The 22,913-nt window shown below is 33.6% G+C and overlaps 1 protein-coding gene across 3 annotated transcripts in view; it reads right to left on the bottom strand.

The window, feature by feature from the left end:
- Window positions 1-10,189: 10,189 nt before the first annotated feature.
- Window positions 10,190-22,913, bottom strand: part of LOC132918071 (protein neuralized) — a 30,805-nt gene continuing 18,081 nt past the window's right edge. The window contains exons 1-6 of one of the 3 annotated variants that reach the window (XM_060979140.1): window positions 18,710-19,179; window positions 13,591-13,872; window positions 13,162-13,417; window positions 12,222-12,676; window positions 11,391-11,875; window positions 10,190-11,262 (exon numbers count right to left, since the gene is read on the bottom strand). In XM_060979140.1, coding sequence (XP_060835123.1) covers window positions 11,083-11,262; window positions 11,391-11,875; window positions 12,222-12,676; window positions 13,162-13,417; window positions 13,591-13,872; window positions 18,710-18,872 — 1,821 coding nt within the window. In that variant the 5' untranslated portion in view covers window positions 18,873-19,179 and the 3' untranslated portion in view covers window positions 10,190-11,082. Of the gene's footprint in view, window positions 11,263-11,390; window positions 11,876-12,221; window positions 12,677-13,161; window positions 13,418-13,590; window positions 13,873-17,338; window positions 17,483-18,709; window positions 19,180-22,913 lie in introns of those variants that run through there. The other 2 variants (XM_060979142.1, XM_060979141.1) reach the window with 2 other exon arrangements.

Below are 22,913 nucleotides of genomic sequence, written 5' to 3'. Positions count from 1 at the left end.
AATTTATGGGCATCTGCTACTACCTACTGAAAATAACCCTTTCGGCGCGATTCCATTATCACTGTGACAGTGCGACAAAACCTTGTTATTTGTAAAGACCAGAAACACCACGTGGTACCTATTAATATAATGCACCCGTCCACATTATCATCTGCTCAAATATATAATGTTGGTATTGGTATACCTACCAAAAGTATTATAGATAATATACCTTTACTAAACACATGGCGGGAAAAAGATACACCTTTTGCGCCAATTCAACCCGCCTTTTTTGACAGCATACGAGTCGACCGTGCGTGAAACCGTACGTAAAACCGTGCGTGGAATATTTTATTCTTCAATAACATTAATGTATTTTGTCGAAATATTAGGAGATTTTTCAAGTATAAAGTGTGTAGTGTGCTGCTATGTACTATATTTTCAATTAGTTATTAATTATTATTACCAACGCATTGTGATACTTACAAGCAAATACTTGATTCATATCCAAAACTGTGGTTACAAATTATAATGAAATAAAACTCGTTGAATATAAAAAGAATATTATATAGGTTGATAGGTATTAGTATTAAGTATGTGTAAGTATTTGTATTTTTTTAAACTATAAATATTATAAATAAATAGGTACATAAATACACAGCATATGCTCTTTGGTACCAATGGTACCTTACATTAGGTATACCATTTCAACATTTCTAGTAGAAAATAAATTAAAGTTCACAAAAACGATAACGCAGAAAAACAGTATCTATAACCCTATAGGTATACAATTCAAAATAAATTAGTACTTTTTTTAACTGTTTTTTTTTTTTATTTAAACTTTAGATTAAAAATATGAGAAATAATAATAAAAATCACGACATTATGTCTTGTAATAAATAATAATTCTATCTACAACAGCAACGACAACGAAGAGTTGTTTTCAATTTATGTTTGTTCTGTCGTACATATTTTAAGCAATATTTTGTCAAAATAGTATAGGTATTCATAGATAAATATATAAGCAATCACAATAAGAATGGCTCGCGTCATTGGTAGAAAAGTTGACACTGCTGAACCATGAAAAAAAATTGAAATTTATTATTTAAAATATTAAACACATATGAATAACCTTACTTATATACTACTAAATCCTAAACTCAAATAATGTATATAAACTACTCCGTGAGTATGTAGTATATATAATATATACACCTATACCTATAGAAATAGACGAAAATTAAATATAATGTACCTATAAGATAATCTAAACTACATTATTTAGATAAGATCATTTTATCATTTTATTCAAAGAAAAAATGATCATTGAAAGGTAAATTGAAAAGTTTGCAATGATGTAGAGAAATTTGTGAGATATCGAATTCATAAAAAAGATTGATATAATTTTTTTTCTTATATAAAATAAATGTAAATCAATAATGTTTTCTTATAGTGAACAAGTTATGATTTTTTTTTTTATAATTATTACTTCTTATACTTCTTATATCTTATTCACCAATTTGGCCATTAGAGGCAAAATAGATTTTCAGTATTTTTGCTAGTATTTAACTTTGAGTGATGAAAGAAATAAAAATTTAACATTATAATATACAAAATTGCAAAATTTTAGTACATTTATACTTTATAATATAATAAATATATGACGTACTTATGTATTTATATACTTATGTAGAGTTTAGAAATATAGATATTGAAAACAATCAAAATAATCAAAATGTTTGCAATTCTATTTTAATTTGATGTTATTACGACATATTAATTTTTGATTTTATATAATTTAAGGAGCCTAACAGAAATGTTTTATTAAAAATTATTATTATGGTTTTAATAATTTTGTCCACTAATGAAACAGGCAGCATTGATGTTCGGGAAATTCATATCCCTCTAAAAATTATATGAAATGTTTTTATTTATACTCTTAAATATTGCAGGTGGTGTTTTCACCTTACAAGTTGGCCCTAGTGCCCTACTACAATTTCTAAGTTCCTGTACCACTATATATCTGTATGGAAGCGTGCAGCTGTTTGTAGGTGAATCGCCCACATATCATATATACCTAGAACTTAACAATAATTATATTTATTATACAAAATATCGTCACAATATCTTCTTAAAATCCTATCCCATGTGTACGAGTACCTACCTGTAAAACACCTTTTGCCGCCAAACCATAAATTGGAAGTGATGGGCGCCATCAGGATACGCACAGGTTCCATTGAACCTACACCACCCCTTTTGTCATTATCAAAACTATAAATCGGTCAAAAGGTGAGTGCGGTTCGATGCGTGTCCGCTGCATTCTGCGTGTGACCTAAATGCATCGCGTATAGCGTGTGTATACATGCAGCCATGCACCATAACAGGTGATATGTTATAGAAGTTATTCATTCGCCTTTTCAATAACCGATCCAAGACGCCACAGCTGCATCGAAGTAGTATCGTCTCAATATATAACCACGTGGGTTAGGTTAGCCGTTATAGGTACCTGCTACGTAGGATATTATAATATCGTACTGACGGGATCGATGACAATAATACCTGCATCAGATACGATCCGCATGATAACCTTATTTTAATATAATAATATACATATATAATATATTATTTTATTTATTATTAAAGAAAATAATGAGTCCCACTGAATACATTTATATCTATACGTACAACCCTGAACCCTTTTCCCGCGTAGTGAAATCTGTCCATTCAACTCTCCGAGCCCGCCATTTCACCTGCTATAAGATATATTAAATATCCCTCCAAAAATACGTCCGTTTTGCAGCCAGTTTATTGGGCCATTTTCATGATTTCGACATTCAAACTCACAGCTATTTAAATCATACAGAATTATGGTTGATTTTGCAAATAGTATAATTATACCAAATATTTATGTGTATTATACATCGAAGATCTATTAAATAGTATACTAGATTTATTCAATAGTTATTAGCTATTAAGCTAAGAAATTATTAATGTTATTATTATAAATTATAATTATATACAATAGATATACTCTTGGTACTCCAGCATTTTAATAAAATAAATTAAGGCTCTTCAACAAGTAAAAATGTGATTTTATCTGAACCTCTGTTATTTCCGTAGTCCTATGGTATCTGGCGAATTACCGAGAATTTTGATTTTAGATATCTACAAATAGCTCAAAAAAAATCAAAATATTTTGAAAATTGTATTAAATATAGAAAATTCTAATATAAGCATTTTGTGAAAACTGCATGTACCTACGGTTATTTGTTTTTGAGTTACTCCAATCGATTTTGCTAAATTTAGATATAAAAATTCCCGTTTTTCTAAATATATTATATTTATTTTTCCTAGTAATTTTGAAAAGTATTAAGAATTTTCTACGTTTCCTAAGTATTTTCAATTTGCTATCAGAAACCACTCCTATAGTTGAAAATTAAAGCGTTTTACTTTCCCTAAAAGGTTATGCTTATGACAAACACAAAAATAAAATAATAAAAAAAAAATTTTTAACACATTGTAAAATCAATACATTCATCGCTCCACTCCACTGAGAATCTAAAATGTTGAATTATTTTAAATAAAATGTATAAAAATCATACTAATTTGATATACTAATAAACTATATAACTAATACCTATACGGTCTCAGACATATTTTTAATTAAATTATAAATTTGCTTGTTAAAATTAATTTTCATTTTTTATATAATTTATAATATATTATACATTTATACTTATCAATACAAATTATTAAAATTATTTATATAAAAGGACAAACTACTATAGTTTTAAAAATTGAATTATTATTTATTTACACAAGATGTAATATTATAACATCTATACTGACTACTATAAATTGTTACATAGTATACATATATATGATTAACGACATTTGTAATTTTTGGTTATATAATTATATATTATATTACAATCCATACAACACATAACACACTAATATAAATCGATTCGACAAATACGTAAAATCCAGACAAAGTTCCTAATAAAACAATATCTGAGCGATACGTAACTTATCGATTATAACTTAATTTTTGTATTAGTTTTCTGTTGTGTATTAATACATTTTTACTAGCACAATTTGTACAACTCAGTATGTATTGATAAAAGACTTTTAGTAAAATTCCGATTAAAATTATAATTTTATACTTTTATATAATATATTATTATATATAAACAGGAAATCATTTCATTAATTACAATAAAATCTAACTTTATTTAAAGAACATGCTTTAGTGATAATATATACAATAAAAATACTATTGCAGCAAATTCGTAAAATAACAATATATAAATAGGTAGATGTAATACAATAAAATGTGTGAAACCAGAATTAATTATTCATATTTACAATAATATACGGTACGTTGCCAACGGATATTGTTATACTCATTCTTATTTTAATAGGTTGCGACTTGCGTTCAAAATTATTAATTAAGACTATTTAATACTTGAGGTATTTTATTACATATTAGTGATATTATTATTATTCTTAATTATGTTTTGGAGAATATAATTTATATTATCAATTAAAAAAGACTATATAATATTATATTTATGCGTCCGTATTACCATATGCACGAAATGTAATTAATTTATAATAATTGTCATCGATCCAAGATTATATAATTTAATTCCAATGACTTTTAATCATACATTATTATATAGTGTTGAAACTTGATATAATAAAATACACTATGGACACAATTTTCATTGAATTTATTGTACTACTTAGTACTTAAATAAGTTAAATATCTTATACAAGTATAATCATTCAATTTTATTACATCAAATTATCGTTAACCGTTATGATTAAAAATAAAATAAGTATTATTATAACTTCTATAAAACAGAAAATATCAATAATTTAAAAAACACCATACTGTACTTATTATAATTAATATTTAAAAGTCTATTAATTTTTTTTCATTCATTTCAAACTTCGGTGCATTTTATCAATAAATATTAAACATGTGTCGATTGAATTTATGAATTTATGATAGTTACTATTGCTTATTTATAATATCAGTATAGATAGGTACTAGATTATTTGTTCAATTTGTATAATAAACTTGCAGGTCTTTACTTACCAAAAATAACTATCCTCTTAAAAGGGTTGGCCTATAAGAGATCTATTGAACTTCGGTCTTCAACGGCGTGTAGGTGTATATCTTGCTTAGCCCATGGGCATTCAAAGTTTCCCGTGTACAATCATTAGGAATAATTTATATATTTCATATTTTATTATTTATGTATAAGGTATTATATACTTTTACCCCACTCATTTCAGATACTTTGTTGTTTGTTATAATAGCTGTATTAGCTGTATTTTGATTGGTGTAAGACACAGGCATATCAAACTCAAAATAATAACTGGACCAGACATATTGTTGTACCTATGTAAACAACTTATTGAAAAAAAAATGTAATCCTTATATTTTATTAAATTATTTATAATTTTTTTTACTTATGTATTAAATATTGTTTAAGTTCCAAAATAAAAAAATAAGATTTATTAATTATTATAGATAGAACTTATTTATTATTTTAATTTAATTTTCCAATGATACTGGTGACCACGGGTAAAAACAAAAGAGGAGATCCACGCGTATAAATAGCCGTGTAGTGAAGAAGAGCACATCCCCTCCGTGAACCCTACAGTACATTTGACTATTAATTGTATTATGTGAGATATTGAGAAACATTTAATTTCTAGTAACTACTATAAGTATTGGCATTGCATTATAATATATGATAATTAATATACATTTTAAAATCCATAGGTTCTATCAAGTTCTGAAAGTAACGAAACTAAATGCTTATAATATCTTATGGCACTGAGAATTTTGAGGTTTTAATTTTAATAAGTAGTATGTTAATTGTAATAATATTAACCAGGGGTCATATGGTCGTATATTCCGTACGCTATATAGACTTAAATCAGAGTTGTGCTCGAGAATGGACTAAAAACGCTCATGTTGTAAATTAGCGCTATTGCATATTTTACATTAATAAAGAATGGCTATAGATGCCTCAGGCTGTAATGAATAATATTAAGTATAAACAGATTCTCAAAAATGAACAAGCAAAATTTATATTTTGTTTAATAACTTCAATAGATATTGGTGTAAAATTGTAAACGGCAATATTATACTAGTATACGTATACCTAAAACATATTTATTTTTTTCATAAATAAACTCATATTATGATGACTATAATAAGTTAAAACTACTCGCGTGCATGGTTGTGAAATATTCACATAATTTATGTATTATTTGGTAGAAAAATTAGGATTATTCAAAATTTGTTTTGTATTATTAATGAATTTACAAAAATGTATATGTTTTTTTTAGTATCTATAAATATACTTTTAAAAATTAGAATATTATAAAAACAAAGTAAAGATAGCAGACAATGTTCTTATCTCTAAATTTTATAATAGGTAGTTCAACTCAACGTAAGTACTAAGTAATATTAAAGGTAAACACAAAATTGGTTTTACTGAATGCAATTTTTCTATGTTATATAATTTTAAGACATATAGACAACATATACGGATTTACTGGATGCAGTATGCTCTCAAAAGTTAAAAAAAAAAGGATCAAGCCTATTATATTATAGGCGGTGAAGCAGTAAAAAATGTACATTTGGTCCATCAAAACAGTCGATTTATAAAATAAACACTTTAAATACAAAATTAAAACAATAAATACAATTACAAATATTCCAAAAATACGTTAAATGTATATATATATATTGTTGTATATTATATGACGGCGACTGGCGAGTAATGTAATTATTTTAGACGGTAATGGCCATGTAGCCGAGGCGTAATATAAAAAAAAATGTATAATAATAGGTAGGTAACCTATCTATACCATTATTTTATCAAATTCATTTGGGCTTGCCTCCGTATATATCATTTTATATTCATATACTATATTATACATACATACGACAGTACCTATGTCGTTGTAACTCGAATATGACACGAAATATTTCAGAATATTAATTATTAGCCATTACGTTAGAAATTTAACAATGTAGGATACTCGTATATAATATCAAACAAAAACTCAACTATATATTATATTATTTTATATTATTCTATTATATATCCATGTTATATATGTTCTTAAATTTAAGTATAACTGTTTATTTGACAATAACGTACACACATAATAATGATACATTATATATTTTTATATAGGTAAGTAGGCAGGTAACCTACTCTATTTATTCATATTTTAGACACTCATAAAAGTTTTTTCTTCGTGATAAAGACTATTAGTACATAATATTCATTTGGCATTGGCATTAATAATAATAACATGATAACCAGTCAAAAATGTTATTAATTTAATTGAATTTAGGTAAACCATTATATTAATTAAGATGTATAGTGTAACATTTTTGAAATATTTTAGGAGTGCGTTCCGTTTTTAATTTTTGCCTTTTTCATAGCCCGAGTGCATCCGCAGTCTTATTCACAAATTATACTGAATATATAAAATAAATAAAATAAATAATTTTTTTTCTTCAAATTCAACAACTTACTTAACATGCGTAATAATAATAACATTTTATAAAATATATTATAACCAGTCACTTTAACTAGTAATTAATTGATCGATAAAATACAAGTTTTTAATATTCAAGCATTTTAGTGTTTAGATTGTTTACGTTGAAACTTTTTTTTAGACGCAATTGGTCCATGCCCATTCAAATCTATATTATAATAATTTATATAGGTACTTATTTTTTACAGATATTATTGTGGAGCACTGGAAATGGCGGATAAATTGCATTTCATTTTAACTTTGATAATAATTGCCAATTGAAGAGGTATCTAAATGAGCTGGGACGCACTAGGGCTATGTCAAAAATATGAACGCAACTCATTTCGCCCAAAAATGCCCTTCCTCTTTTTGCCCATGTCCTCTTTTCGACCAAAAATTATAAAACAGTTTCCTCTTTTTGCCTAAAAATAATTGCATTCTTTTCGCCCGCGATTTCACGTTTAACATTTTGGAAAACACCGTCTCAAAATTAGTTTAGGTAAATATTATATCTATTTTATTGCGTTACATTGCAGTAATAAAGTTATAACTAAAAATAAATAATTATATGTACTACCTAATAACAACAATATATATTAATTTAAAACATTGTAAGACCTTAAAGGAAACAGTAATGTTGAATAAAATGTTTAATTAATATACCATGAGAAACATTAACGTATCTACCTACTACTTAGACACTTAGTACTTACGTACAAGTTCGGTATATTTATCAAACTTTAAAAAACTAAACGGTATTAATGCTAAATTATTAATTAATTCAAAGTATAGTTGTAGGCAGTATAAATCGATTGAAAATAATTAGGTTTGTTGAATTTAAAACTGTGTATATTATAATTATTCATTATTTTATATAAAATCATAGATACATTACATTACCCATCTATATCAAAATATCAAAATAAAAATTGTAAAATAGTTAATTAATTCAATTGGGTTGTGTCCAAAGTACTTATAAAAGTTACCAAATTAAATCTTTTGATTTGTTAATTTTTTTCAATAATTTTTACTATTTTTACCGTATATTAAGATGACTTAAAATCCAATAAGATTAATTAAAGATACATATTGGTACAGATATGATGCATATAGTAGTTATAAGGGACGTATTTATATTATAATTTTATTTTCTCAGAATATGAATAAATTATAAAATTACATATACACACATTAATTTAGTCATTTCTAGTTTTCCACTTATGGACGATATAGTACCAATTACCTACCACAGTGGTAGGTAATTGGTACTATATCGTCCATAAGTGGAAAAAGTACCACAGCTAGTCAATGAAAATTATTTCTAACTATGGACAATGTATCCCATAGACTATAGAACAATATGCGAAGTATGATTATATTGTGTAAAATATAATTATATTAAAGTATAGTGAAATGGTATAATGCTATAATAAAACCAAAATTGTTACAAAATTAATTTTTGGAATACCAATATAAAATATAAATAAATTAAACGTTTTGATGAGGATTTTGAAGACTAATTCAAAAATTAAATTTTAATATTTAATAAAATTATGATTCAAATGTAAATACCCAGGTATCCATGTGTTTTTTTTTGTTGCTCATGTTCAGTGCCTATTTATTTTCGAGTCTCGTCTCTCGTACAATATTTATACAAATAAATATACCAATATATGTATTTAAGAATTGTATAAAATAATTTTGATTAAGTGTCATACTCGGAATATAGGTATATTATTTACTACCTAAAAATTTGGTGGCATACAGTAATCATAATAATATCACAGCATATTTTATTTAGAAAAATTATTTCATTTTTAATCAATTGCTTGTGTTAAAAGTTGACTATAAAAAAATAACCAATGTAATAATTAAATTAAATTCACAATGCATATAACTCATTTTATGGTAAAAATATTGTTTTTCACCGAATTATAAACTAGACATCACAAGTATCACAATAAATAACAATCCCAGCAATCTTAATTGTTGATTTGTCAACATTGCTAAAATGAATATTAACATCAGATATGACATTTTTACACTATCAACTGTTTTAATCAGTTTAATGTATACATTTGAGTCTAAAATAATTTTAATGATGGATAATTATTATAATGATTTATGACTGTTCCCTTCTATTGCATAATACCTTGAAAAGTCCTATTGTTGCTTCTCAATACCAGACATTGATCTTTATTTTATTACATTTCTACTTAATGGATCATTTGAGGCTTTTAACTTTCTGTCCAGTATAATTGCATTTGTTTCTCTGTACAACCTCAAAAACCATAATCTCTTAAATCAGCCAATGCACAGATTTCTACACTATGTCAATGTTATGAATTTAAATTTTTTAGTTTTGATTTAATTATGTGATTCTGAGATTTACATTGTTTTACATTATTTAACGCTGTTAAATATATTACATTGTTCATAGGTTCTATGAATGTTCAATATGTAAAATATTTTCAGTTTAGACGTTAACAAACAAAATAATAATTATTATTATAAAATTGATCAGTTATTAAATTATTAAAAGAATTTCATACAATCATTTGCTGTTAACATTACATCTAATTAAACATGGAACATAACAATATAAGAATTGAATAAACTTAAAAATCGCACATGGTAATAATTATTATCTTTATTTTTTCAGTTTTCACTTGTTAATTAAAAGTGTAAATTATAAAAAAAAGTACATTATTACATATTATTCAAAGTTAATAAGGTACAATATTCATTGTGATATTTACAACTATCACATTTGTGATGCATAGGTATACATATTATAAATTATTGTACAATCACTTATGTGGCGTCCAGTAAAATATTATGACTATATTATTACATTAAATAATGACTTAGAAAAAATGTATGTTTACCTTAGCATAATACTACAACAATGTTTGTGCCTATGATAAATTATTAAAATACAAATTTGATAAAGAAACCAGCCCTAACTGACTATTGACTAGAACGGCCTGTAGTTCAATATAGTATCAAAACAATTCTTGAAGAATCATTTTTATTTCCCTTACTTAATTTTAATAACCAATATTTTATTAAATATACAGTACAATAATTATGTCTATATAACAATAACAACAATAATAAAACTTAATTTTAGAAAAAAGCCAGTCTTCCTGGCTTACCATTGTGCACACCTGGTGCTTACACCTAATATAATTATTGAATAAAATCAGTCATTTTTTTCTATTTGTTAAAAATATGGATAATGTTAATACAATTTATATAAAAAAAAACTAATTTGTAAGAATATGTAGTTAAAAAAAAAATATGTATATAAATATAAATGTACTCCAATAAACCGATATGTGACCAGACGGTCAAATAAAATTAAAAAAAAAAAAACAATTCATAACATAATATAATAATAAAAATGACTGATGAAAAATATTTAAATTATCAATTGTTTGGCAATAGTTATTTACAATAATAAGTAAAAAAGTTAACAAAAATGCCCAAGAAGACTAACAGAAAAACCAAGGAAGACAATATTTATTTGTATATCTTAATAACGTCTTTAATAACAGCACGGCAAATCGGACAACGGCCCAAACGCACCCACTGTTTCTTAGCGCATTCGTAGCACATGCACAGATGTCCGCATGTGTACAAAGCACAGTCGACTGCTCTTTCAAAACAAATCGAACATTCTCCTTCGCCGGAAGGTAATTGCTGGAGGGAAAAAAAAATTTTAATTATTACTCGTGTGTAACTTCAAAATATATAAAATCGTTATAAACGAGCACACTAAATCACATCATTGTATTAGAATGATCGTCTATGGTCAGTAAATATCTTACCTCTGGAAGATGTGGCTGTTGAACAACAGGTGCGACTCTTGGCTGTATCTGTTGGATGGTGACGGACGGCGGTCTAGCAGAGATCTGCTGATGCTGCTGCATGCCAGAAGACGCCTGCGAAAGGGCCGGTGACGGATGACACATCTGATTGTTCTGAGCGGCGGGTAGGTTAACGATGAGCACTGTGCCGCCGTTAGCGTCCGTGTTCACTTCTAGGATGTTGGACCGAACCATCGGTGGCTGCTGCGCGTAGCATACGGTCGGCGAAACGGCCGACGAAATCGTCTCGTAGGAGGTCGACGGTTGTGGTGACGAGTGGACGACGGCGTTCGGAGTGCAGCCCATGGACGGCCGGGCCAACATTTTCGACACGACGATCTGCGTGGTAGTGCCGTAAATGTCGAACACTCCCCACAGCGTTTGCGAATGGTCCACGCACATCAGCACGATTTCTGGGTTTCCGTTTTTGCTGCACAATACTTCGCCTGCAGAACAAATAAAAAACACAAATCGTTTAGTTAAATTGCCGGAAAACACGCGGGCACTGCATCTCTACGCTATGCGTTTAAAATGTATGAGGCGCGAAGCTAGTGCCAGAACAACTTGACCTCCATCGGCACACACATATTTATTTTAGGACAATATTAAAAATATTATATAATTATATTATTATTATTGTTTTGTAAATTTAATTTTGGCGATTTTAAAATATATGGTCCACGTAACATCTGATTATATTGTGAGGTTAGTCGTTCTGGACACTACGTGTTTATAATACGCCTCAACAAAATATTATATTTAGTTATGATCAGTGAATATTGTGTCATGTACCGTTGTTGTTGATGGAGAATATCAACACGTCGCCGGGTTTGGTCTCTTCCGCGACGTTCCTGCTCATGACCCAGTACTCGCGCCGGTCGACCAGCTGGTTGGGGTCGTCGGGCAGTTCGCCGATTCCGATGCTGCTCGGGTCGCAGCACGTTACGCCGAACGACAGGCTGCCCACGTACAGCTGACTGGTTTTTGTGATCTGTACCAGGTATTTCTCGCCGATCTGCAGCGGCCGTTTCGTGAACGTGTACCCTTGGAAGAATGCCGTCGACAGCCTGGTGCCCACGCACGGCACACCGTCTTTCATGCTGATCATCACGTGCCGGCCCTTCCGCACTAGTCCCAACGGTTCCACATTGTCTGCTGCCTGGCCGCGTGGGGGCGACGGAATCACCGCCGAAGACGACGACGACACGGTCACGGCGGACAACTGTGAGGAGATTTCCAGTTCATCACTGTACGGAAAAAAACAAGAAAATAACAATTAATAATGCACAATATAATTATATATTATTATTGTGAAGTATTGCAGATGTAGGTACCATACGTCACGCACTAATATCGATGATAATAATAAACGAATGGTACTATCGCCATTCCTACGATTTTTGAATTTAATATATAAAAAGAAGGAAGTTACTTAATTTTATGAAAAAAAATTACACAAGTTGTTTTGGTCGTTGAGTGTATAGATTTTAAAACAATAGTTCTTAATTTTCAAAACGATATATATACTATAAACTATTTACTATATACAATTGTTTGTTGCCCCCTCTTAATTCCAAAATTTTGGTTAACGCCTTTGCGCGTGTATACCGCCAAAATATCTATATATTATCTATATATTTGTAATGTAAAACAATCTCAATCGATTTTTATGTGATCCTATTCATCCTTCTATATATTTTATATGATATAATTTTTTAACATAAACACGTACCTTCTGGAAGTCCTGTTGTTGTTAAGTTGTGGACGGCAGTCGAGAAACTCAACGATGGTCGAATTGCCGTAAATGTCCAACAACACCCAGAGCGGTGACCTAGTGTCAATGCCCTGCATGAACACGCCTTTGGATTCGCCGTTGAGGCCATAGTGCACGTCGCCGCCAGCGTCAACGTAGAAAAATAGCAAGCCATCGTGAACCGCATGCCGTTCGCTAAGCGCTTTCGCCCAAAATCCCGATTTGCTGGTCAGATCTAGAGGAACGAGTGAAATCGAAAATAAGTATACAACTATATAAATTGAATATAATAATATATAATAGAAAATTATATATCATGTCCTCAAAGTATAGCTAGGTAGCGATCGCTTGTCTTCGGATACGTATAAAAACGAATAATGGAATATTATTATTATATTGAGCACTTACCGGGACAAGCATATTTCGGAACTTTCTTGACGTTCGACGGATCTTCGCTGGTGAACCCGAATCGGAGTACGCCGCTCCAATTGTCGGATATCTCCAGGAACTTGATGTACACTTTTTCGTTGATGGCTACTGGCCGACTGCTGAACGCAACTCCCTTGCAAAAGCTGTCCACCCGTCTGGCAACGAACCCGTCTTTGTATAGCCGGATATTTTCGCCGTGTACGTTATGAAACCTCAGTGGCGGCAGGTTAGGATTGACAGCGCCGTTGCCCGATTTCGGTGCTGCAAATTAAAAACGCAAAACCGTTAGACAACTATAAACAACCGAGTGTATATGTGCTTAAACAATAATAATATATTGTAGGACAGCGCGCAGAAGACTACATCATTTTAATTAATATTTTTTATAATTTAATCTCGATGCGACAAATTTACAACAATAATATAATATTGTATTATTGTGTGCCCTGCATATATATGTGCGTATGTGTGGTGTGTGTGTGTGTGTGTGTGTGTGTGTGTGTGGGTACGAACTACGAAACGAGGAATCGTTGAGTTTCTTTCATTCGGCAATTGTCACGGTCGAGTTTCCCACGACGACGACGTACGATAATAATACAAAAATGTGTTTCGTACGTATATATCATAATATTATATATAGGTATGCCATTACGATTGGTGTGGGACAATACGAGTGGTTCCCTACACACGATGGTGACTACGTATTATATGTGTACGATGACCGCGACAATGCACATGAAAAGCGGCCGCCGATGGCCGTGGGGTAGTCGAATGTGACATGTCATAAAATGGAACAATGAGATGACGAACGGAGGACCAATACGGTATAACAATAATAAAGCCCGGCCGTCGGAATCGAGTGACGAGTATAGTAAACATTTTTCGGTTCCAGTCGTATATGAAAATCACTTTTTATGAATGTTCTCGATTATATTTTAATTACACAATAATAATAATTGTGGTGCTCGAGTACAAAAACCAGAAGGACACTGCCGCCGCCGCTTTCTGATTCAACAATTTCATGTTATATTTTTTACCGAAAGATTCGAATCGGACTACAGCGTCAAAATGAAATAATAATAAACAAAAAACTACTCGGCAGCTCAGATATGATTGCAGGTTTCGTTTGTGTATTGTTATATTACATTATTTATATATTCAATTTTCCCCCGGCAGACCGTGAACTACATAGTATGTTTCGCATGTGTGGTTGCCAGGTGGTTGAACGCGCGTTAGTGATTCGTGTATCCGGTGGTTTAAGCGGGTACGTAAAAAGGGTTATTATCATAAAACGAACGACGGTCATATAATATTACATACGCCGTCTTGGTGGAGTGTGGGTATAAGACTAAAATTTAATGACTATAAACAACGCGAAGAAAACGAAAACGGCCCACTAAATCGGTTAAAAATGTCATACACGAAGAATATCATGATATACAATTTAATGTTTTCTGTTTCAGTCGGGTATGACACACATATATTAGATAAATATAATAAATACATACGAATTCGCGTATTATTATAATATGTATAAGTACATTATATATAATAATATCATATAATCCATGATAATATGATATGAATTATAATAATAATAATAATAACGATATCGTTACGTGAGGAGGAGCACGCACGCTAGCTATATTATAACGAGAACTTTGAAGAGTATCACGCACGAGTCGAAAACTCGACAACTGTGGAAACGGTGGTATAGATGAGCAGGGGATTGGGGATTTAGGCTTACCACCCTACACTTTATCATCATGACTCCGCGTCAAGTGCACGCGTAGTACGTACTATATATCTGTATATTTATAATAAAAGCGTTTCGATTACTCGGTCACATTGTTCGCGGACGCGCGAGCGACCGAAAGACAAAACCCGCGAGATAGTAAGGTAACGAGACAGATTGAAAGAGAGAGAGAGAGAGCAACATAAAAAATCCAACCTATGATAAAAAAAATTATAATATTATATTATTATACCGCGCGCAATACGGAGGCGGCTGTGACGATCCGGTCTTGTGCACTAGAAAATTTCGTATTACAATCGCGCGGCTTGTGCGATGGGGAAGGGGAAAGCGGTCCCATTGTGTACGCGGGGCGCGCGGTTTCCGGTGGCCCGCCCGCCCGCCCATCACGCACACAACCGCGGCTGGTTCTTGCGCACGTCCGCCGGAAGTCCGAATTCGTAGAGCGCCTAAGACGACGTTTAAATACGACACGATCGCGCGGAGCACAATATAATACACTCTTCAGCTGCGCAAGCGCATCGTCGGCGGTCGAGATAGCGGTCGGTATGCAAATAACAGGGGGAGATAGAGCAAAACCACCAGTTAAAAAGAATGAGAAGTCGGAAATAATCATCGGCGGTCGAACGGTAGTGTAATATTGTTCTAACTTTAAAAAATACAAAATAAAAATAGTAACCACAAAGTGTATAGTTATAATTACGTATACGCAATCGCGTATATCACCGATTTACATAGGTACATTACGACGCCCCTCGATCTTTATTTATAATATCAATCTTAATTCGACTCATCCGAATCGATACTTTGATATTATATCTCGCATGTCTGTTAATAGACATTTTTATATTGTGATGTCTGTTGTTTCGTGTGACTTTCATATCGTAAAATTCTGATTGACCGTGAAAATCGTGGTATCATTTACTAGCCATACATAATATAATCTACCGGGAAACTTGCAGTTGCAGAGTTTGGTCGTTTTCAATTTTTAGACAAAAGTGGTCTCGGCATTCGTACGTTCCTAACTGCACTACGACTCGCGTGGGTTAGCCCATATACCCCCTCCCCCGACACCATACAAGTGTTACAATCCGGAACTTGGACTCGACAATATAATTGACATATAATAATACATATTATAACATATTTACACAGTCACAATAATAATAATAATAATAATATCAAATTATTATTATGATTATTATAATAATAATCACGGCCGTCATCATCATATATCGGAAAACCGCAGCGGCCGCCGCGCGCATTTAAATGGATCACGTCGGCGTACGGCGGCGGCGCTTTTTGTGTATGCGTATCAGGCACGGGCGGTTACGAATAATAAAAAATAAAAATAAAAAATATAATAGTAATAGTAATAGTAGTTATAATAATAAACCGTGAGAACGGAATGATGTCACTGCGCGGCCCGGAGTGGTGAGCGGCGAACGGCCAAAACGACACGGCATACTATATACCTATATACACTCGTCGTCGTAGTCAGTCGGCGACGTACTTATGCGCTGCAATAACGTCGTTGAGACTGTACACATGCTCGTACGTACATGTCGTCTATTATCGGTACATTATTACATTGTTATAGGTATACAGTACATTATTATCGCGGAGACGACGTGTACTACTACCTATATCTATATCGTGTGCCCGAGGAGAGAGCCGTCGCCGTCGTCGTCACACGTTAAATCCCAGCAAATTATCTCGAAGTTATTATATTTTTACGACGCTCGGCAATAATAACATCATTATTGACGTGAGGTCTTATGGGGCTATTGCCCATTATAACGACGTACGCGTGCGCCTACCTCTATAATAATATAATATTTATACGGCTATTCGTTCGAAATCTATCGACTCGGAATTACCGGATGTTATCTCGATCATACCTAATATTATACATTTATTATGATATATATATATATATATACGTAAACTATAATCAATGTGCACGTCGCTTACGGCCGTCGTCGAAGTTGTTTCGCAGCATCGTATAATCTGTGTCGTCCGTCCGTGTCTCGCTCGATTCGCGATCGCCGTACCCAAGTCCGATGGTCTATTACCGTATATTATATTACGCGTATATGCACATATTATGTTATACTGGCGGCGACAAAGTTGTTTTGATATTTTATTATTGTAAATGCGGCACGCGGTCATGGAAAAAACGACGAAGGGGCGAACGGGACGCTGCAGAATTACGTAACGGTTTTTTCCGTTCGGCCGCAAACCGTCGCGAGGGGTGAGTTCGGCGACCCGCGGGTATTGTGTTATTATAGTGTGTCGCGCGCGACCCTCGTGGGAACGCCGGCCATCTGTAGCTATTCTCGGCCGGCACTTTGCGCCGCGATGGACCGCCGCCGCCACCGCGGACAAGGCCGTTAATCCTTGTATCGGCGTCGCGTCCCCGGGGGCTTACATCGCCGCGCTCGTACCGGCGGCTTTGCTCTCGGCGGACAAGGGCGAAAAGTCGAGAGAAGACCAAAACCCGCGGGGGCGGGTATAGCCATACACATTTTGCATTGCGATCGTATATATTCATACATACAACGATATAAGGGTGCGTTTGGATGATTTTACAATTTAAATTTTAAATGATCGACAGTCAAATCCACCAGATACACCCTTACACGTATAAGCGCGAGCAACAGAACGCTACCCTCTCTCGACGATATAATGCGATCATATTTGAAGAGTATTAATAAAACCACCGCGACATCTAGAAAACGTTCCTCGGGGACACCAATTCTCCGCATGTAATATACTGTGCGGATGGCGCATACCTACCATAATCTATAATAAATTTTATATTCATGACGGGTGCGTAAATTATGAGACGGACGACGACAATTGACGCAGATCGCGTTAATTTCGGTTAGTTAAAGGAATTAACTCGACCAACGAATATAATACGAATACGTCTATAGTCTCCGACGGGCAATTTGTCATTATTATTATTATTATTGTCATTATTAACGACCGCGGCGAACGACGACATGCCGTAAACGGCCGACAGTAATTAACACGTCGGTGGCGCCGGCGTAATAATAATATACGACGACGGAAACTGACTTATACGACCGGTACGCGTTATTCTTCTTTCCTATCGTTTGTTATTTTTTTTTTTTTTACGCAATCTCATTTCACCACCACTCGTCCATCATACAATATACAACGAAACTATCGATTAACATCGCGTGTAATATTGTGCACGGCTACTGAGAAAGCCGGAAAACGGAGGCGACCGTACGATGGCCAATTATTATTATATTTACTATTACGCGCGACGACGTCTATAAATACGTATAAAGTTACATTGCGATGATCACATACCCAGGCCGATTTTCTTGCGGATTTTCTTGAGACCTTTCATTTTGAACTTGAGCGGCGCCAAGAAATGGTCTACGGTACACTGGCACGGCGGTTCGGGAGCTACAGCGACGGACCTGCTGACGACGTTGTTGCTGCGGTTATCGGCGTTGCCCAGTACACCCATTTAGCGGGATTTTTTGCGTGCGCGACGATCTCTTATATTAACACAAAGTGCGACGGACAAACGTCGTGTCGCGGTCGGGTGGTTAATAGAACGGCCCGTTGACGTAGTACAAAATATTGACTACGAATTTATTTCGATGCGCACGACGGGGATAATGGTGTTATCACTACGGCGTTGTTACGAGTATTTGGGACGGTGAACGCGACGAGGAGCGAACGCGTACTGAACGTGACCGGCTCCGGAAAGGAACTGACGAGTGTTGCTGCAATGCTGCCGAAAGCGACCGCCCGCAGTACGGTGTGAGGGCACGCGTCTCCCGCGGGCGACATCTGCTCGCCCGGCGGTGCAGTAGTGGGGGGCATGCACTCGCGCGCAGGTGGTGCACAGCGCCGCCGTACACGACGACGACGACAGCGATACGCCGCCGCCAAGCACGTCGTGTATATATTATAAAGTGCGTATCGTTATACGGGAATTATTATAATTATTATATATATACGCGTAATATTATACGGGAGAACGTTTTCACCTGGTGCGCGAATAATGGGCGGCGAGAGGGAATGAATTATAATAAAACTCGTAGAGGAGGAAACACCGTAGCGCGCGCGACCGAAGCGTGTGCGTCTCCTTTGACCGAAACAATGAGACCATCCGACCGTCGTAAAAAAAAGTCATATACATAACGTCTTATAGACGTCCGCCAAGAATATAATATAAATACTCTACCCCCTGGGAGACGTGTAAAGACGATTTGGTTCTCGGGAGGACCTGCTACGGACAATCATTGTGGATAAACGACTCGAAGGCGTGCGTCTTACACCTATACGACTCGCAACAATTGTTTCCGACGAAATCGCATTCGACGATGCGCGAATTGCATAGGTTTCCACAAAGGAACAGGCCAACAGGTTTCTTATTCGCTCTCGACTCGCCCAACACTATAAAAATGTGATGCGGTGAATTTTTCAAAAAAAAAAAAAAGTCGTAATTGTTTCGAAGAACACCGTGGAAGTCGACGACTAAAAACGCGTACGTTAGCATCATGTACCGAGTAACAACTACAATTTATAATATTAATATGTTCCGGCAATACGGTGATTTACCAATAATTATATTGGTCATTTATTCAATTGATTTTGTGACTATTCACAACATTTGAGCGACAATCATTATAAGTTATAACAATAGAATCTATCGTTAACAATATTATTATACATGGCAATACCATAATAATTTGTTATTATATCGTTAATAATGATTACCGAAACGTGAACGAACGAGGACACCTACTGATGATGAGTCGACGACTTAAATAACCGTACAGACCACCCATTCTGTATTCACATTTCACAGTCTAATAATTGACTTCACTATTCGACAATATGCGGCACACATTCATACATACATTAAAAACCCATTTCTTTTCTTCGTAGTTCATATTACTGTAGTACACATTTTGCTGGTTTGAATTTTGAAATCATTTTGTCTACAATAACTTACTTTTAAAGGTAATTTCTCATGTTTGTGAGATTATTATTTAGTAATTAAACAGCATGTAATATATTAATATCTAATTAGACTCGATGTGTTTAAAACATTGGGAACCTAATCTATGTTTTGACGTGCTAAAATAATTATGCAGTCAGTCTCATGTTGACGCTCGTTTCATCTAAATGATAACCTATGGGCTATGAGACAACAGCTAACAACTGACAAACAAAATAATTATCATCGATAAGAAAAAAGTACAAAAAAAATCTATTTGAACCATTGAATTTTAATCTAACAGATGCGATAAAATTACTTGACAGGAATTTTGTTTTTAAAAATAGTTTCATGTATATGTTTGAAAATCTCGAAACAAATTCTTTTTTCATCTCAAATTATACAATACTAATTTATATTAAATATATTAAGAACAGTACCTTTAATGTTAATTTTTATTTTTAACATACACCTGTCACGACTACAAGAAAAAATAAAACGTTTAAAAACATGCAGTATAGGTACATCTGGAGTCTGGACATCTGGTTTTAAGAATCAACAAAAAAATTATTATACGATCAGACATAGTTATTACTTTTTACCTACTATATACATTACACCTGTTGATCAATGATCTTACAGAAATTAAGCAGGAAAAAAAATAATTTCATGGCGACTATATTTTCCTGTATCCCACGATCTAGCCTGTGCGATCTCGTATCACAATGGAATGATTTCAGGAATTTTTTCTTATTAGAACACGTTGCAATGTGACCTCTGTAATTAATTATTACTGTACGTATAATTTAATATCATAAAAACGATTATTAACATTGTTGACACTCTGTAATGATAAAAATATGAACAAACTATGAAATAAAATCTATTATACAAATATAACCATCGATCAGCGATACACAAATTTTTTCTATTAAACAATTACCAAAAACCATATTTAATATTTATTTAATAATATTAATAAGAATTTTATCAATAAATAACGTCATACTTTTGCACTTTGATATCATAAAATTATTGTTATTTTTTCATTATTATAAAAGCAAACACGGCATATAAAAAGTCACTGAACTTTATAATATACAGTAATATTTATTAGTTATTAATTATCCATATATTAATATATTATAGTGTTATACTCGCGCGTATTGCGTATACATAATAATATTATTGTATAAAATTTAAATATAGGTTGTCGAGCTCTATAATATACATATTATATTATCTAAAATACGAATCGAACTACATAGCGATTCATTCAAAGTATACGTATACACGCATAATATATGCCATGTATGATATAATATATAAACTATAGTATTTAAATATAATGCAATAACAGGGAACCGCCTCAAGTCGGGAGTAGTCGTGCTGTTTGTGGTAAACGATGTCATAAACGCGCGTGCGTTACGGGATACTATAAACGCGGTCGGCGGTAACCAAAAACCGACTTGTTGCAGTGGCGATTAGGGGGGAAACGCCGACGAACAGCAAACTTATACAACACCGGCGGCGATGGCGATATCTTTGCAGTGGTAACACGAGAGTAAAACAAACTCGGGGGGAAACCGACGGCACTCGACCTCGGACTTCCTGCTCGGGCGAAGATACGAGCGCAAAAGACTGTGAAATTCTTTACGGCCCGATAAATCACATCCGCCGGAAACGGTCACGGTGCTGCAGTTGAGAGCCACGCATGAAGGAATCGCGCGACGGCGACGACAGTGATGGTAACGGAGATTCCGCTGTATACCAAATAATATTACTGCGTAACTACGCGTGTACTATCTATAACCACCCCACCTATATATTATATGAACGTACAACGTAAATCGTCGGTGGTTTAATGGATTCGTCGCGATTTCAGTGCGCTCCGCGGTGACGATACAATAATATTATATTATACAAGTGATATACATAATACATATATAACACGGAAAACTACGATGTCGAGAAGAGAATATTATTATTCCATCGATTAAACAGAAATATATTACGACGCAACCCGAGTTTAAAAAGTCGTTGGCATGGGGAGGTGGTCGCCCCCGCGTTCTGCAAGTATAGGTCGGCTGCAGAAGACGTGGCTGGGCGCATGATGAGTATATATATATATATAGGACCGACGATCGTGGGAAACGGTAAAAACCTGAGTCGTAGACGGTATTTAGACGGCGGTGGCATTAGAAAACGATTGCTGCACCGGGACGAAGGTGTGTATGTGTGTGTGTTAGTGTGTGCATATATGCGTGTGCGTGTGTTTGCGTGTGGAGCGCGATTCTCACGACGTTGACCGCGGGCGCACGTCTGTTATATTGCGCGAGCCTTTCCCCTCTCGCAAACGGGTCATCCGGTGGTGGGGACTGGGGACCTGACATGGTCGGGGCTTGTGGGAAGAAGGGGTATAGAGCATCGATCGTCGATCGTCGATCGTGTGAATCCGTCGTGCGAAATCCTAAGGGGGCGATTGTATTTGTATAATGCTACAAAAAGTGCAGCACGTTTGTATATTAACATAGGCATATACAATGCAGCGTTATT

This window comes from Rhopalosiphum padi, chromosome 1 (genome assembly GCF_020882245.1).
Source record: "Rhopalosiphum padi isolate XX-2018 chromosome 1, ASM2088224v1, whole genome shotgun sequence".
Lineage (NCBI taxonomy): Eukaryota > Metazoa > Arthropoda > Insecta > Hemiptera > Aphididae > Rhopalosiphum > Rhopalosiphum padi.
Note: the sequence above shows the minus strand (reverse complement) of the source record. Positions and strands in the feature narration are given on the sequence as shown.